Source organism: Grampus griseus (assembly GCF_964374135.1).
Source record: "Grampus griseus genome assembly, chromosome: 8".
NCBI lineage: Eukaryota > Metazoa > Chordata > Mammalia > Artiodactyla > Delphinidae > Grampus > Grampus griseus.
Window position 1 is genome coordinate 2,828,438 of NC_139002.1, and position 19,233 is coordinate 2,847,670.

Genomic DNA, 19,233 nt, shown 5'->3' on the forward strand with positions numbered 1-19,233 from the left:
CTCTGGGGATAATGATAATAATGTGAAAACAACAATAATAACTATTTAAATCTCTTTAAAATCATTATCTCTAATCTCACATCCCTTTGTGGCAAATATTTTTACGCCCATTTTATGGTAGAGGAAGCTTAAGGGCTTAATCACACAGAAAGTAGTTGGAAAAAAAATGGTATTCAGACTTTAGCTTCTATGACTCCAAATTATAAGATTCTCTTTTGTTTGTTTTAACTGTGCCATTCAGTCTTAAATAAAACACTTAAAACGTGACTGTCAAACACTGTGCCTGGACAGAGACAGGGTATAGTTGCAATGGGTGGAATTACTGCCCTTGAAATAAGAGGGCATGGTGCTGAAGTTTTTACCCTGTTCTTTCTAGAAACAGAAACAGAGGCCCCTAAAAGAACATAGGTAAGGAAGAGCCAGGTAATTTCTTTATGTAAACACGTGCGATTTGCCCTACGCATTCACTTGGGTTTGATAGCTCAGATTAAGAGGCAGAAATTAACAATTAGTTATCAAATATTTACTTTTTACTCTGGAATTGTCCCAGCTATCCAAGGCAAACGTCATTTATGAGTGCTGACTTAAAATGGAAGGAATTGAGATTTAGAAAATGAGCAGTTAGGCACAGATTAGCCATTTATCAGATTTTAAATGGCATGTATATTAACAATCATAGATAAACATGAACAATAACAGCTACCATTTATTAAGTACTTACTTATTTCCAGGCACTGTACTAGCATGCTATACACATTTACACTTAATTCTTATAACAACTTAGAGAGGTAAATTCTATCATCTTCATTCTACAAATGAAGAACCAGAGCTCAGAGGGGCTAAGCCAGCGTTGCCCAGGGTTACACAAGTCTCCTGGACTCTGGAACCTAAGCCGTGGTGCACGGCCTCTCGTACACTGTTTCAACCTTGTCATATCAGCTTTGTGTAGGGTGGTGCTGGTATGTCCAGAGCTCAGTCCCCAATTACCTTTGCACAAAGAAACATTTCTCTTTTAGAAAAGATTTTCCTATCTCAGGCTTGCTCTCTCACAAGTATACAATAACGTGTATACACAGTCTTGATAATAGGCACTTATTCATATAATACATTTTTATTAAACACCTATGTGCCAAGCATAGTTCAGTACACTGGGAGTATAGTGGTTTTTAAAGCTTATAGTCCAGTGCCAGAGAGACTTTAAACAAATAATCGTACAAGTGTATATAAAAGCACAAAAGTATATAAGAATTCTTGAAGACAATTTAAAGGTTGAGAAGAGACTGTAAGAAGAGGACATGAATTTGATGGGTGGGAGAGGACCGGGGTCATCAACGAAGACTTCTCTGAGGAAATAATATTAAAACTGAACCCAGACGGAAACAAATACGAAAAGAATTAGGTGGAGAGTATTTCAGGGAGAGGAAAGGGCAAATGTCAAATGTCTAGAGTGGCGAACACTTGCCAGATTGCAACACACACACTTTAAAAACTTACACATAAATGCACTACATTTGGGGGGAAGGATGCTACTTCGTGTCAGGCTTGGTGTTATATAATAGGAATACAAGGATAAATAGAGCAGGACTTCCCTGGTGGCACAGTAGTTAAGAATCCGCCTGCCAACACAGGGGACATGGGTTTGAGCCCTGGTCCGGGAAGATCCCACACGCTGCGGAGCCACTAAAGCCGTGCACCACAACTACTGAGCCTGCGCTCTGGAGCCCGTGAGCAACAATTACTGAGCCTGCATGCCACAACTGCTGAAGCCGATGCGCCTAGAGCCCGTGCTCCACAGCAAGAGAAGCCACTGCAAGGAGAAGCCCAAGCACCGCAATGAAGAGTGGCCCCCGCTCACTGCAACTAGAGAAAGCCCACGTGCAGCAACGAAAACCCAATGCAGCCCAAAAGTAAATACATTAAAAGGTTTTTTAAAAAAGGGGTAAATATAGCAGATCCCATCCATGGAATAGCTCAATTTTAAAGATAAATGGTATGATGAAGACATAAACAAGAATTCCTTGGGAGTGGAAGAAGGAAGAGTGAAGGCGTCATAAACGAGGTCTTATTCAAGTTGAGTATTGAAGGGTGAGCAGCTCATAGGGCACACTAGTGGGAGTGTTTCTGCAGCAGAAGGAATACGGTGTGTAAAGGCATGGGCAAGAGAGAACGATGTAGCCCCAGAGAGAGATGTGGGACTCCTTGTCAGAGGAGGGGCTGGCGCTGAGGCTATGGCCAGGCTGGGAATGGTTTTGTAGATCCTGTGCAGAAGTTTGGGCTTCACAGTCTCAGCCAGGGGCAAAGGTTGAGGGTGTTAGGCAGAAGCAAAATATTTAAGATGTAACTGTGGGGGGCATATGGGGTCTGAGTTATGAAATGGTGGTGGGTAGAGAAATGAGGAGACTTGTAATATTCCGAGGAAGAGACGATGAGCTTCTCAACTAAGCCAGTGGCAGTGAGATTGGAGAGGAAGGGCCATGGGTAAGACACACTGGTATGTTTAAGAGCCCTCGGCCATGCTGAGGGTCAAGAGAACGTGTAAATACCTCATGGCAACCCCGAGTCCAAAGAGACCTTCCTTCCTCAAGACACTGATTGCAATCTGATAAAACTGTGTTTGTCTGTCTCTCTGTATGTGTATGGAGAGACAATATTTTATCTATGTCTATATCTATATCTGTATAGGTATAGATGTGTATCTATATGTCTATATCTATCTATCGATCGATCAGTCGATCAATCTACCTATCCATCCATCCATCTAAAATGACTACACTCTGGGACTTCCCTAGTGGTCCAGTGGTAAAGAATCTGCTTTCCAATGCAGGGGACGCGGTTTCGATCCCTGGTCAGGGAACTAAGATCCCACATGCCGCGGGACAACTAAGCCCGTGTGCCGTAACTACTGAGCCCACACTCTGGAGCCAGCGCACCACAACTAGAAAGAAGCCCACACGGCACAACTAGAAAGAAGCCTGTGTGCCACAACGAAAGAGCCCACATGCCACAACGAAGATCCCACATGTCACAGCTAAGACCCGACACAGCCAAAAATAAAATAAATAAATAAATAAAATAAAATATACTTAAAAAAAAATAAAATAAAATGACCACAATCTGAAGTCCTTGTAGTTGTGCAGTGATCAATCTGCCCAGCCATGTTAGGACACATTATAGCCCACCACTGTCAATGAGAAGATAACCAGATGCATGCGTGACCTGCAGGGGAGGGTCCCCAGTGTCTGTAGATGCGACTGGGAACACACTGTGCTATTTGTAATCCTTTAATTAGACTCTTGTGGGTGCTGCCATTTTCTTTAAGTAATTTCAGCATTTCTGGTAAGATTGTTATACATGTTTCATGTTTATCTGTATATTCATAAACACTAGCGGTAGATAGATGATAGGTAGGTAGATAGATAATAGACAGGTAGATAGATGATAGGTAGATAGATAGACTCATTTGCCACAGATATGTGTCTGAAAATTGAACAAAGCTCTCTTGTCAAAATACGTAGAAGCATTTAAATTTATTTCCAAGTGCTCCTTTGTTCAAAGGTTATCACAGAAACAAGGGGAGGATCATGATGCTATTGCCAAATTCAAATCAGATTTAAATGAGTTACAAGTGTTGAGTACCCCCCTTGGCAAGCTCAGCGCGGGAGAAACCAGGATGACTGCGCCGCCCCACACTCAGCGGCAGGCACTGCGCTGGGGAAGCCGGCTGACCAGTGGCACCGCCGTGAGGGAAGATGCAGGAGGGAGGACCTTCGAAGCAGAGGAGACAGAAAATGCAAATACAAATATCGTGTTTAGGGCATTGATGGGAGGTTAAACAAAGAGGCGATATAATATAATGGAAAGAATTCTGCCCTTTACTGACCACGTGACTTTCGGCAGTTTACTTAACCCTCCCCATGTGTCAGTTTCTTCATTTTTAATAGTGAGAATATTTGTTCTGTTTATCTCATAATTTGTGAAGAATCCATGAGATAATGCATGTGTAAGGAAGTTGAAAGTCATCAAGTCATATGTTAATAAGTAATACATATTATTACCTATTACACACTAATAATGATGTCATAATTGAGAACAGAAAGAACTTTCCTTTCTCCCACGTCACTCTCTGTGTTTCCTGCCTTACTGGCGACCCTCACCTTTGACACTGTCCTTACCTTTCCTCCTTGGGGAAAGTGACAGAGGACAGTGTGGGCCTGCAGAAGATGGAGGGGTTCACTGCCTGAGGCTTGGTGAAACGTTTGCATCAACCTTCACTATCCCCCTCCAGGAAACTTCCTCCTAATGGGGGTAAATCACCTGGGGAATGAGGATGTCCCTCAAATATCTATAGAATTTTACAAATATCTCCTAATCCAGGACCTTTTAAACTATCCGATGAGACATAACATACATGGAACTGATAGCCCTGAATCGGGAGCCGTATTGAGCAATCTGTCCCTGGGCGTCAAAGCTGCAATGTCCTAAATTCTCCTCCACTGACCAGCTATGCCCCCAACCCTCCCACCGCAGCTCTGTCCACCTTACAAACAGAGAGACTCTTGGGTCTAGAGAAAGAGAGCTTCAGATGGCCTAACACATCTGGCTAAAGCAGACATTATTCTGAGAATATTCTGGGAGGTTCACTGAAGTTGTTGCTTTATAAAAAAGTGAGAAAAAGTATTGACATTTCTAAGCCCAGAACAATTTTTTAACAAGCTGGAAAATACTGAAAAACGAGTAGTACAGTTTTCTCAAGAGAATGCAGTGTAGTTAGAAAGTACACTATTTTTTCCCACTGTGTATTTCGGTAAAATATGTGCAAAGAAATTTCAGGCCAGTTCCTAATGCAGAAATAATCCAAAATGGGCAGATTTATAAGCCAGGTAATTTTTATTTATTTGCTCATGTGGATTCCCTTAAGATCGCAAGTGTTCTCCATGTTACTTACGGCTTCTCCTTGAAAAGACTTTCCTCTAAGATCTCAGCAGCATAAAACTCCAGACTGCAGAGTTGTCTGAATCAAGCATCAGTCCCAATTCTCCTCTGCCACTGACTCAGGGTCGTTTGGACTCCACTAGCACTCTACCTGTTTGGTAATTAATAATTCATAATTAAACTGGCAGTTGGAATAAATCAGCATAACTATAAGCTTGGAGCCTCCTCTCTCTGTTGTCCACCCTTCCTTTTGTTTTGAGAATCTGAAAGAAAATTGAGAAGAAAGTTTTAGGTATCAGAAATCCTCCGTTAAAAGCTTTGCCCTCCTTAGTTTTGGGATGTGTTTGATCTGTTCTTTGGATCTTCCTTTCAAAGAGGAATTAAGCAGGTACCCTTGTCAGCCTTGTGCCAGACACTGAGGAAAAGAGAGGTGGGTGTCATTCCATCCTTTTCCTCCAGCACCTCACTCTCTAGGTAAAGAGACAGGCATAAAATAATCAGCTGTAAGGACAACACGTTCAGTCCCCTCCCCAGGTGGGGAGGTGGGAGATTCTCTTTACAGGATTTGGGGAGAGGTTAGGGAAAACTGCAAAGGGGAGGTGACCTTTGATGTCCCTTGAAAGATGAGCCGTGTCTTTTCAGGTAGGAAATGAAAAGAAGAAGAAGAAAAGCAAAGTTTTGGAAGGGCCTGTGCCTCTGCCGTGTTCCCAGGGGAGCTGGGTCCAGAGTGTTCAGTGAGCGGCCTTAGTGAGGACGCTGCCAGGAAGAGGCTTGTCGCTGGGTTGGGGTTAGACGCAGAGGGCTCAGGTCAGGGAAAATAGGCTTGTGCGAAGCCTGGGGGGCATGGTGAGCTAAGGGAGCAAGTAGCGGGGCTAACAGTTTGATGAGATTATTGCCTGAAAAGATCACTCTGGTCACGTGGAGGGGGCAGGTTGGAGGATCCAAAATTGGAAAGAGACCAGGTGGGATGGTCCAGGTGGGAGGCTGTTGCAGTTGACCATGTGGAAATTGGAGAGAAACCCAACTAGGTTGAGGGCGATGAGAAGTAAGATTAGAGAAGGAATCTAGGTATTTTCCGATGCCCAGCTTCAAACTGAATTAAAAATCAGGCCTGGAGGTAGGACAAGGTAAACAGCAAGACCAGGGCTCACGTCAGCCTTTGTGATGCTGACAGGTAAATGGACGTGGACCTGGCCCATGAGAGGACAACAGTCTGTTCTGAAAGATGACATCATTGCTGTTGTCATCCTTGTCACCACTGTCATCTTAGCAGCTACCAGTGATTGCTTCCTTTCTACCAGGTGCCCTGGTCAGCCATGGTTTAACTGAAACCTCATAACATGAGTTTAGCTACTGCTATCATCTGTTTCACAGGTGAGGAAAACAAAGCCTGAAGAGATGAAGACAATTCACCTTACCCAGATCACTCAGCAGGTGAGGAGCTGGGCTCCAGAGCTCTGCTCCTAACTACTCGGACATGATACCATTACAAATAAATTGTATAATGTGATCTTAGCGTAACAGTAGTAGCCGGGGCTACTATCGCTGGTGGAGTCTAGGGGAGAAAGCAATTAATGCTGAGTGGGAGAGTCAGTGAAAATTTAACCGAGTTGTAAAGGATACATTTTAAGGAAGGAGCAAGAATTTCCAGGAAAAGAAATGTGATTTCCAGGAAGAGAAATGTGAAAGAAAATAATTCCCGGACCGCACAACCTGTGTGAGGTCAAAGAATTCAATAGTCTGGAGTGCTCAGGAAATGGTAACTAATCCAGTGCAGTTGAGGCTTTGTGAATGAGTCGTTGGAAACAAAGGCTGAGCTGGGGATTACGTGTGTGGTTCCTGCATAAGCCAGGGGTTCCACTAAGAGGAATGAACACACGGGTCCGATAGGAACTCTTAGAAAACTTTGTATTTTCCCTTTGGTTCTGCTTTTCCATCAACCATCAGTAATGCCTGTCTCTTCAGTTACTGTTTCCCCAGCACCCCACACACACACCTGCATCCTGGTACATCCAGACATTATGTAGAGCTGCTTCCATGAGTGCCCTATACATGTTGTGTTAATGGTCACATCCTTGGCGAATCAAGCATAAAACTGTAAAATTTATTATTGAGAATAATATTTATTTTTCAAAACATGCTGTATGAATATTTATAGGCTAACACCTCCTTTTGTGCCAAGAATCGTTCTCATATATTTCTTTTCCCCTCTGTCTCCTTACAGTTCCTCCCCAGATCATGAATATCTCCTCAGACGTCACCGTGAATGAGGGGAGTAGTGTGACCCTGCTGTGTCTTGCTATCGGCAGACCTGAACCAACGGTGACATGGAGACACCTGTCAGTCAAGGGTAAGTCATTTACTTGGAGGAAGTTTTCAGAGTTGGTATATTGAAGACTTGCTTCTAATGCACAACAAAAGTTCAAGACTCAGAAAGCAATGCTGTATTTGTAACATAGTGATGGAAGAACAAATAGATTACATGCATCAGTCACCGGGTATTCCGTTCTAAAGAAGGGTTTGTAGAGAACATTTACTGAGTTATTTTCTCTGTCCTTTTTATGACCTTAGAAGACTTGTGTTTTCCCAACTATGAAGGACAGAGATGCCATAAGAATAACTTCCAACAAAGATACTAATATCTCAAGGTGGGGATGCATGGGTCAGTGGGTTGTCTGTCCTTTCTTGAAGTAGAGGGCTAGAAAGCTGGACTGTGCACTGAAAATGTTGGTGTTATTTTGTGCATCCAGGAGAAAAAGGATCTCCTTCTCAGTGCTTTCAGGACACTTACCCAGAGTGGAAGAAGGATGCTGGAAATGGTCAAGTGCCTGTGCTGGGCGCTCAGTGATTGGTATTAAAGCATTAGTTATGATCATCTCCAACTTAATAGGAAGGGAACCAAAAGGACAGTGGACCTTATCCCTTTGGAAATAAAACTTACTCTAAGTTGAACTTGAGAGATGGGCAAAGAGCCACCTGATGTATTTACCCTGTTAACAGAAACTGATTAATTCTATAAATTATACAAGAAACAAGTGCTTTCTCAGGCATTAGAAAATATAAACGTGAAACCCAATGAAAAGGAAAATGTGTGGAGTATGCCTGTGTGTGATATATAAAATAATATAAATCTAGAGGAAAACTAGGAATAAATCTTAGTAATGTTGAGCTAGACAAGGACTTGCTAGTTCACTCAAAGCTCTAAGCATAAGAGAAAAATGATAACTTTGCTTTTGTATTATTTTCCTGTGATTGCCATAACAAAGTACTACAGACCTCATGGCTTAAACAACAGAAATGTATTTTCTTATTGCTCTGGTTGCTAGGTGCCCATGATCAAGGTGTAGGCAGGATTGGTTCCTTTTTTTTTTTTTTTTAAGAAGATGTTGGGGGTAGGAGTTTATTAATTAATTTATTATTTATTTTTGCCGTGTTGCGTCTTCATTTCTGTGCGAGGGCTTTCTCTAGTTGTGGCAAGCGGGGGCCACTCTTCATCACGGTGCGCGGGCCTCTCTTGCTGCGGAGCACAGGCTCCAGACGCGCAGGCTCAGTAGTTGTGGCTCACAGGCCCAGTCGCTCCGCGGCATGTGGGATCCTCTCAGACCAGAGCTCGAACCCGTGTCCCCCGCATTAGCAGGCAGACTCTCGACCACTGTGCCACCAGGGAAGCCCAGGATTGGTTCCTTTTGAGACCAGTGAGGGAAACTCTGTTCCAGGCCTCTCCCCGAGCTTCTGCTGGTGTTTCCTGGCTTGTAGGTACATCACCCCAATCCCTGCCTTCATTGTCACATGGCCTTCTTCCTGTGTGCATCTCTCTGTGTCAAATTTTCCCTTGTTATAAGGGTAGCAAACACATTGGATTGGAGCCCACATTTATGACCTCATATTACCTTAATTACCTCTATAAAGACCCTATGTCCAAATAAGGTCACATTCTGAAGCACTGGGGTTAGAACTTCAAGGTATCTTTTGGGGGCGTCGGGGTGGAGGATGAAATTCAACTCATAACTGGCCTCATCAATATTGAAACTACCATTAATAGTAAATGAAAAGACAAGCCACAGATTGGGAGCAAATATTTGCCATCCATATACCTGACAAAGAATTTACATCTGTGCTGTATGAAGAATTCTTACAACATGATTCTAACCACCTACCTTGAAGTGAACCAAACACTGAAACAGACAATTCACAAAAAAATATATATGAATGGAATAAGAACATGAAAATATGCTCAACATATCTATCATAGAAATGAAAATTAAACTGTAATCAGATTCCACTACACAACTACTAGAATGACAAAAATTTAAAAAACTGACAATATCAAGTGTTGATGAGGATGTGAAGCAACTGAAACTCATACATTAACTGTGGGACCACAGAATGGTATTGTCACTGAACTTAGTTTCAGTAGCTTGCCACTCAAAAGCTAATAATTCGAGAGGCAAGTGTCGGTAGAAAGGAAAGTGCTTTAATCATGAAAGCCAGCAATGTAGGGAGATGGTGGACTCATGTCCAAAGACCAACTCTGAAGATTCTGCTCAGCCAGGACAGTTTTTAAAGGGAAAAAGGGGGGAAGAATCTCAGTGAATCATTTAGGCAGGAGGTTGGGTTCTGCATCATTCTCCGTTGCATGCAGACTGGCTGACTCTCTCCTCAGATGTCATCTGCCTTCAGGGTTGCTTGGGGGGGCTATTGGGGTAAAGAGCTAGTCTTACTTCTTTTTATCTAGGAAAAGAACCAACAGGTTAGACTAGGCATGGTGTGCATTCAGGAGAGCATAGGTCAGGAGTTAGTTTAAATTGCCTAGCGATCTCATTCCTATAATTAGGGTCTTTTAAGGTTAGAGGGGAACAGAAATGGACAAACAGGAAAGGGGCAAAAGTGTTGCTATCAGTATAAGTACTATGGAAAACAGTTTAACACTTTGTTAATAAAGTTAAACATACACTCAGCATATGACCCAGCAATTCCACTTCTAGGAATTTACCGAAGATAAATGAAAACATATGTCCACAGATATACATTGTACACAAATGTTCATAGCAGCTTCATTTATGATAGCCTCAAACTATAAATAAACCAAAACCCTCAACAGGTAAATAGTTAAATTGTGGTAAATTTAAGCAACAGATGGTTTCTCAGAAATTAGAAAGAACAAACCACTGATACATGTAACAAAATGGATGAATCTCGAAAGCATTCTGCTAAATAAGAGAAGCGGAAAAAAAAAACCCAGGTACTTTATGATTTCATTTATATGAAATTCTACAACAGGCAAAAACTAATCTAGAGTGACTAAAATCAAGTCAGTAGTTACATAGGGTTGGGGTGTTTGGATAATTGACTACAAAGGGTACAAGGGACTTTTTGGGGTGATGGAAATCTCGAGCACCGTGGTCGTTATATTGGTGCTTAAATTAGTGAAAACGAATCAACGCTGCACTAAAAATGGGTGCATTTTGTTGTCTTTGAATTAAATCTCAATAAAATTTGAAAACTATACCTACAGAGATATAGGAAATAATGACCTGAAAATGTGCCCCTAATGTGGAACATTAATTATGTGAGAAGCATTCACCACATGAAAGACTGGATGTGCTACTAGGAGCGTTATTCAGACTTTCACTATCTCATGTTCCCTATGTACATTGAGAATACATATTTCAGCCCCTGCCTTGTTAATGATAATAAATCCACCAGACATCCTTTGTGTAAAGACCTCAGGTTTGAAATACAAAATGTCAATATTATAAAGTAATATTAACAAGAATATTAAAAGAGGTATAAGAGATATCACAAAGCTCAACTTTAATATAAACACAGCAGTAGCTTGTGTTCCCAAAGATACAAGCTCCATCCGTGGAAAGTTTGCTTAAAGTCGGGGGGAATTTTGATTTACATTATACACAGAAATATGTCTAACCATCAGACTAATTTCAGTGCATTTATGTGATCCTAAACACATAGTTTTCTCAGCCTAGGAATCTTTTGGAAGGTGCTTTGACTTTGTGGAACTGTTTAAAAGCAATTCTTCATAATGGTTCCATGGTAAGGGTTCCCTCTTAAAATAAGAAAGATTCAGACATATTCCTAATCTTTTATATAACATAATAGTTGCAATGCAGCCTCAAAAAAAATCCCAAATTGACATTCCTCTCTCCTCTTTAAGTCTCCCAGCCTGTGTTCAGCTTTCAAGTTCCCGTTTGTGTTTTCATCGCTCTGGCCTTCACTTTGCCGTCTCTGATTTCCCCTTTTGTCTTTCTTCCCCGCCTCTCAGTGACATTTAAACATTTAAACTCAAAGCATCATTTCCCGAGTTTGAAAAGCACTAGAACCTGGAGGATTTGCACGTTTAAAATTTGTACCTGCAGGGTGACCACTAATATTTATTTTTAGAAGGACACACCTTCTCACTTGGAGTTGGGGCGACTTTGGGAAGTTGCTTTCAAAGGTTTAGAAGAGCAGCCAATATAACTTGAACAACAAATAGCATTTTTAAAACAATTGACTGTTTAGTTCAGCAAGCAAGAGTAAGAAATAGAAGTTGTAATGACATTTCCTTTGAAATTCCAACAAAATTACATCAGAGAACATAGCCCCCTAGACAGCTGTGTTCTGATAATGTTAATGCAACGTTTGAAACTGTTGTTTAAATTTGGGGATCTATATAGCAGGAGTGAATAAACAAGCTTCCATTTAGAAAAAGAATATTTTAATGGACAGATTATTAAAGATTAAGAATAGTGGTTATGGTTTAAAATGACAGACTAAGCACATGACAATTTCTATAAATTATAGAAAAAGGTAAAGACAAATGAACTCATAAATCCATGATCGCACTAGAAAATAGTAATCATTTGTGGGTTAGAAATAACGAGGAATCTCTGAAATACAAAAAGTACATAGACATAATGAAAGAAAAAATGCAGCTCTAAAGAAAAAAACAAAACAAAACAGGAATACAATCTATGGCTGAAATAGTAGTTGAAAAAGGAAGCATTTTAGGTCATGGTAAAATGTTAAAAACTGATTGGAGCTGAGGGTAGGCAGGGAAGGGAGCCCTGAGGGCATTTTCCGATTTCCATGATGTCAGTAGTCCCATCCTTGCCACTTTCCTTGGAGCCCCCTTGAAGTAACTTGGTTTTTTTAGGTATCTTTAGGTTTTTATTTCCTCTTAAAAACAAACAACATTGTAAATCAACTATACTTCAATTTAAAAAAGAAAAGAAGGGCTTCCCTGGTGGCGCAGTGGTTGGGAGTCCGCCTGCCGATGCAGGGGACACGGGTTCGTGCCCCGGTCCGGGAAGATCCCACATGCCGCGGAGCGGCTGGGCCCGTGAGCCATGGCTGCTGAGCCTGTGCGTCCGGAGCCTGTGCTCCGCGACGGGAGAGGCCACAACAGTGAGAGGCCCGCATACCGCAAAGAAAAAAAAAAAAAAAAGAAAACAAACAAGCAAACCCCAAGCAAGTCCTTCTTATGAAAGCAGGGTGAAAAGTTTGAACAAAAAAATCACCGTGACTCCAGTTGTGGATATAAAGACTCCTAGTGTTTCTGTCCAGACTAGATGTGCAGCTGGAGTCCTCTGACCCCCAGTTCCCTTTGCAATACTGACAGGTGCACCAGGATTCCCAGAAACTAGGAAGGCATCCCCACAGCACATCTGCCTCACTTCTGAGGAAAGCTGGAGGTTTTTACAGGATCATGATTAGTAACACTGGGAACATCTCAAAGCAAAGTGCTAAGTACACACACATTCGGGGGGGGGGGGGCAGGGGTTGCATTTGACCAAGTATCTGTTCTTTAGCTTTAGATATAAAAGTTGTATCTAATCTATTTTCAGCAGCAGATGATGGGCTCTTTAAAGTGTGTATATATATATTCACATGGATTTGCTGGAGAATACGGCTCTTGTTTAGTAGACTTCACACATAGGATCTGCTCTGACTGACCTACAGCTTAGAAACTAGGATCATGATGGAATCCCAGGCCAGGGAAAAGTGGGCAGTCCCCACACAGGCAGCCAAAGTGGACTGGCAAGGAGCCAGTCTGTTGGGGATACACTGTGACACAGGTGGGTTCCAAGAATGATTTTCTCTTCCCTTCCTGAAGGACAGGAGAAGCAGCTCTGGGTCAGCATTCGTTGAATGCAAAAGTATGAATAATGTGAAAACCATGTTGGAAGAGGGAGTAGCGGAGGACACAGCCCAGGCCGTTGGGTTGGAAGGAGGGTCTTCTTTCCTTCTTAAGGCGCCGTAATAATCCACTGCAATGCTTGCACACCTGGCCCCATTTCCAATGACATATTTGGAAAGACCAGATGTTTGGGGAGAATAATGAAGTCTTCTTTCCTGTTTCCTCTCCATGGAGATTTTAAGATGACAGCTACTCACCTGTGAGTGAGTTGCTGCTACAATCGACTCCTATACAGTAATACCTCAGGGAGCAAGAGAATGAGTTATTTCACAGAAGTGAATTTTCCAGGTAACCAAAGCTGATTCCTTTATGCATTGACTTGAGTCATCTTTAATGGAAGCAGGTTAAAAATGGATTACGCTCATCTCTGTTGCCTTGAGGCGAGTGGATGGCATTTGGCCTCATTTTTAAAATGTAATATCAACATCGTGCATACCAGTTGTTTGTGTCTCACTGTTCGGGGTCTGGATAACAAGGAACATGGCCCTAGAATACTGCTCAAATTCTTGTTTCAGTTTTTTATAGTTCCCCTACCTTTTCTTCCTTCTCTCAAATCAGAGGATTGTCAGTGCTTCCTAAAGAACGCGTGTGCCTTTTACGCGTGTTTCTTCTATCTACTTCTAATTTGTCGTGAGCAACAATCCGTGTAACCAAGGGGATGCGTCCTAAGTGAGAACGTAGTATGGGGGAGAGCCTTCTCTGAGGAAAGGCCGTGAGCTTTCAGGAATAAGTGGTAAGTGGCGCATATGCTGGGGGGAGTGTGGGCAGCTTTGTTCTAGACGGATGAGGTTGCTAGACCAGTGAATTCCATAGAAGAGAAGAGGGATAACTCCAGCAAAATCATCATCCTTGGTTCTGACCTAGCTGAGCAGGTCTTTCTCTGCTGCTCACTGTGCTAGGTATTGAGGTTAGGAGATGTACTGGTCCCAGAATGTTTCTACCGCAGCTCTTATTTTTCGTGCTAGAAATTCTTGAGAGGAAAGTCTTAAAAGAAATTGCCAGGTCCTTAACATTACACATAAAGGAAGTGCTAACTCTCCCTCGTATGAAGGTGTCGGTTCCTCATGGCTGGCAGAAGCGCTAACTCTCCGTCGTATGAAGGTGTCGGCTCCTCGTGGCTGGCAGGGTCAGCTTCTAGATGGAACTAGACTTCAGGCCCTTACGACCTGGGATTGAAATCTGGCCTGAGCCTTGACAATCCGAGTGACTTTAGAAAAATCATGTCATCTCCAGGACCCCCAGTCGCCTGGACTGCAAACTGGGGCTATTTACGCCAACTTCCTCAGATATTACAAGGACCAAAAGAAAAAATGAATGGAAGGCTTGTAATGGCACTGGACACACATATGAGTTGCCCAGCGGTTTTCTAAATTGCTGTTGTGCCATGTTTTAATTAAATTACTTCTCAGAATCCTTGTAGCTTATAGTCAGCCTGAGAACTCATTATGTTAGCATCATGCTTATTGCGTGTCAAGACCCGTTATACACTTTACATGTTTTAACTAATTTAATGTCCCAGCAGCCCTGAAAGGAAAGTGCTAATATTTATAATTGTGCTTTTCTTTTTATGTATTATTATGCCCATCATTATGCTCATTCCTATCTCTGTCTTTGTCTCTTGTTCCTCAACGTCTTGGGTCATTCATTAGTGATTCAGTACCTCTCTGGTACGTCTAAAAATTCAGAATGGCATAGCAGTTTTATTTGTAATAGACAAACTTGGAAACAGTCCAAGGGGTGACTTGTTAGACAAACTATGTCACATCTACACCTTGAAATGCATTTCAGAAATAAAAAGAAGTGAACTGTTGGGGCACTCGACATCCTGGGTGGGCCTTAGGGCATTATACAAACGCAAAGAGTCAGTCTCAAAGGGTGGGGATACTGTATGATTCCACTTTTATAACATTCCCCAAATGGGAAAATTGCAAAGATGCACAGCATATCAGTGATTGCCAGCAGTTGGGGCGGGGAGGGAAAGGGGCTGCACGAAGCAGTTGCTTTGCAGTGAAAGACTGGCTCCATGTCCTGATTATTGTGGTAGTTAGATGAATTGATAATGTGTGATGAAGTGTTCGAATTCTACACAAAGACATAAAAGATGAGTACATGGGGCTTCCCTGGTGGCGCAGTGGTTGGGAGTCCACCTGCCGATGCAGGGGACGCGGGTTTGTGCCCCGGTCCGGGAAGATCCCACATGCTCCGCGGCTGGGCCCGTGAGCCATGGCCTCTGAGCCTGTGCGTCCGGACCCTGTGCTCCCGCAACGGGAGAAGCCACAACAGTGAGAGCCCCACGTACTGAAAAAAAAAAAAAAAAAAAAAAAAATGAGTACATGCAAAAACTGGTGGGATCTAATCCCCATCATGGGGTTAATTGCTCCGTGCCCTTATCAGTTACCTGGTTTTGAGAATGTGCTTTAGTTACATAAGATGCCGGCCACTGGGGGAGCTGGGGATGAGTACACGGGACCCCTCTCTACTATTTTTGCAACTTCTCGGGAATCAATAATTATTTCAAAATAAAAAGTTCAAACTAGGAATCATAAATAAAATTAACCTCTAGGTTTCCACTAATAACATGCTTACGTAAAAATGTACTGTTTATGAAATATTTTCACACGCATCGTTTCAAGTGACTTTATAGCAACTTTCTAAGTAGATCCAAGAAGAAATACTCTACCTATTTCCCAGGCAAAGAAACAGACTTGAAAAAGTTAATGGCGAATGACTCACAGTAACTAAGGTTACTGTGAAAGGACCTGTGGAAGGACCCTCATCCCTGTTTTTCAAGTCTCGAGTTCTGTCCGCTGTACAAAGATGGCTCCCATCCCTTGAGGGTGGAACAGGTACAATATAAGGTGATATATTTTATCAAATTCTGCTTGTTATCTGGGGCACCCAAGGGTGCCCATGTGCTTACATTCTCCTCTCTAATTCCACACCTACCTTCCTGTGTCTGGACAGTTTCTCGCCACCACTCAGTACTGTGCTAAGAAAAAAACCTCCAAATGAAAAACACTTCCCTGCCATTGTCTGCGGCAGGTCTCTGTTGTTACTCTGCTTCAATTAAAATAAACCCACTGAGACCTACCAACCTCATTTCTCTTCTAAGCCATCCCAGGTGCGAGTTCCGGCCACTAACAGGAATTGCCTATTAGTTGACCCGCTGCCTCACCCACTCCTGCTCCTACTTCTTTGTCTCCCTGCGAGGCAGCCAGGATCCTTGTTTCTAATCTGAAGTTGTGTTTAGAGCCTAATTAATCCCCAGAGTGTGAGAAAGAGGTGTCTGAGATGAGAAATCAAGGTTATCCATATCTTGTTCAGTGGAACAGTTATGGGCAAACAAGCTGTTCCTCTCATATTTTTGCAAAGCAAATTTATGTTCACTAACTTTGGTTCTTGTTGTAAATGAGAAGTGTGTGAAGGTCTAGCAATGCGCTTTTCACCATATGGGTGCCCATATGTTTTCCTCTTTTGCTTGCGTACGTTTTCGCTTTGGCATGCACATATGCCTGTATTTTTGCAACTTAACAATATTAAAACTAATCCCATTTATGCTCCTTTTGGGTGAGTTGATTGAGTCATAAATTCCTGAGAATCTCTTCTTTGGGAGGCTGAAGTTCTTTTGTGTGAGCAGGGGGAGGGCAGAGCGAGCCATCCTGGCAGAGGGATGCAGGCAGCCAGCGTCCCTGTGGAGCTGATGGAGCTGATGACCCTGACCCTGGCTCCAAAGTGGGGAATCAAACCCTGGGACACTAGGAATGTGGGCTCATGTGCCTTGGTAGTCTCTTCCTCCCTGGGAAGAAGGCTTCACTAAGAAACAGAAAATAATCCCCCAGGGGTCTCTCTCTGAGGGTCCAGGCGAAATAACTTACCTTAGCGCAAGCAGTCATGATGTCTTGAGCTGTTATTCTTTTTCTTTTTCTTTTTTTTTTTTTTGCGCGGTACGTGGGCCTCTCACTGTTGTGGCCTCTCCCATTGCGGAGCACAGGCTCCGGACGCGCAGGCTCAGCGGCCATGGCTCACGGGCCCAGCCGCTCCGCGGCATGTGGGATCTTCCCGGACTGGGGCACGAACCCGTGTCCCCTGCATCGGCAGGCGGACTCTCGACCACTGCGCCACCAGGGAAGCCCTTGAACTGTTATTCTTGATGTGCGACTGTACTTAATGCTACTCACATTCCTTACACAGAGTTGATCAACCATGTGTATCAGAAATGGGGCAGCTAGAAATTAGGGCTGCCCTGAGGGAAACTTAGCTTCTTCCCTCGGCTTTTCAGATACTAAAAATAAGAATGGATATTAACATGTCCTATACCAAGTGAAAAGCGCAACTAACTCAAATGTAAAGTTGGAATTGGAAATGCTGCCTGATGTTTGTTGTAAGATGGTGTTGATATTTCTCTCTTTTGCATGAATTCATTCATTCCTTTGATGCGTCAAGAATATTTGCTTGCCTCTATAGCAACCCTGGTGTGTAAAACAGACAGGATTCTTGCCCTTATGGAGCTTAGAGTCTAGTCAAGGAGATAGTCATTATTCGGATCACCAAGAATATGTAATTTCTGAGTGTGGTAACTGCTGTAAGGATGGGTGGCCGGGCAGTATGAGCTAGACAAGCGTAAGTCTTTCCTGAGACAGTGATGCTTTAACTGACATAGTAGATGAACAGGAGGGACTTCTCTGGCGGTCCAGAGGTAGGACCTGTGCTTCCACTGCTGGGGGCCCAACTTTGATCCCTGGTCAGGAAACTAAGACCCCACAAGCCATGTGGTGCAGCAGGAAAAAGAAAAAAAAAAAAAAAAGATGAATAGGAATTAAGTAGGGACAGGGATGGGGATATGGTCATGCGCTGGGGCCAGATTACGTGGAAACCTTCCAGGTGAGGGGAGGCAGCATGTGCAAATGACCTGAGGTGAGGGGCTGTGTGCTTCTTCAAGAAAAAAAAGAACTGCATCTTTTTATTCCTAAGTCAATTTTTGTTTTATTAGAGGAAAAATCATTTTAAGTTTATTTTCACATGACAGAGAAAGATCAGAAATATTTCAGTTGCATTTTACCCAAATTAATTGCTTATTCAGAGAACTTGCATTTTCCCCTATGACAAAGTAATTCTTTTTTTTTTTTTTTTTCAATTTTTAAAAATTGAAGTATAGTTGATTTACAATACTGACCAAAGGGGAAAGCCGTAGGAGGGGCGAGGGCTGGGGAAGGATAAATTAGGAGTTTGGGATTAACATATACACACTACTATATATAAAATAGATAACCAACAAGGACCTACTGTATAGCACAGGATACTCAATAGTTTGTAAAACCTATGAGGGAAAAGAATCTGAAAAGAAAAAAAAAATATATATATATATATATGTATGTATAACTGAATCACTTTTCTGTACACCTGAAAGAACCGTGTCTTGAATGTGTAGAAAGCAGGAGAGACCATGGGCTGGGGTCGGGGAGTCAGGAGCCAGGTCACACAGAGCCCTTTACAGAATTTGGTGTTTATTCTAAAGTCACTAGAAAATGCAAAGACAGTTGCGAGTAAGAGGGCTTGGAAATGTGATGTTCTTATGTCTGGCTTTAACCAGGAACAATGCATGTCTGATCTACTTATTATCTATGCAAATCTGGCAGATCACTAAACCTCTGTCTCAATTTCACACAATCAACCAGGAAGGAGTTAGTAATAATATGTACCCTTGTGGAGGAAGGGAGAATGGAATTATCTATTCCAAATGCTTTTTAGATTATAATGTAAAAGGGGATATTAACATGTATCACAGCAAGTGAAAAGCCCAACTAACTCAAAAGTAAAATCAGAATTGGAAAGGCACCCAGAGCTGCCTGCCTTCTGTTGTAAATCTTTCTCTTTGCTATTGCGATGTCAGATTATGCCATTGAAATCAGTTGGACACTGATAAAATTGAGACCAGCTTTACAAGTACTGTAGATCTAATTGGCCTCAGCAGTGGGTCCACAGTGACTTTTGCTTCTGAACAAAATCGTAGGCTTCAATAGAAAATAAGCAGCCTGGCTCCATGCTCACGTACTGCAGCCACCTCTGGAGATAATGCACTTTAATTTAGACATGGAGCTCCT

The 19,233-nt window shown here is 42.5% G+C and overlaps 1 protein-coding gene across 3 annotated transcripts in view; it reads left to right on the top strand.

Annotated features, from left to right (window-relative positions):
• Positions 1 to 19,233, top strand: part of OPCML (opioid binding protein/cell adhesion molecule like) — a gene marked incomplete at both ends in the record, with an annotated part of 1,076,008 nt that overhangs the window by 961,510 nt on the left and 95,265 nt on the right. For all 3 annotated transcript variants that reach the window (XM_082660307.1, XM_082660309.1, XM_082660308.1), the window contains one exon: positions 7,157 to 7,282. In XM_082660307.1, the coding sequence (XP_082516433.1) occupies positions 7,157 to 7,282 (126 nt within the window). The remainder of the gene's footprint in view (positions 1 to 7,156; positions 7,283 to 19,233) is intronic.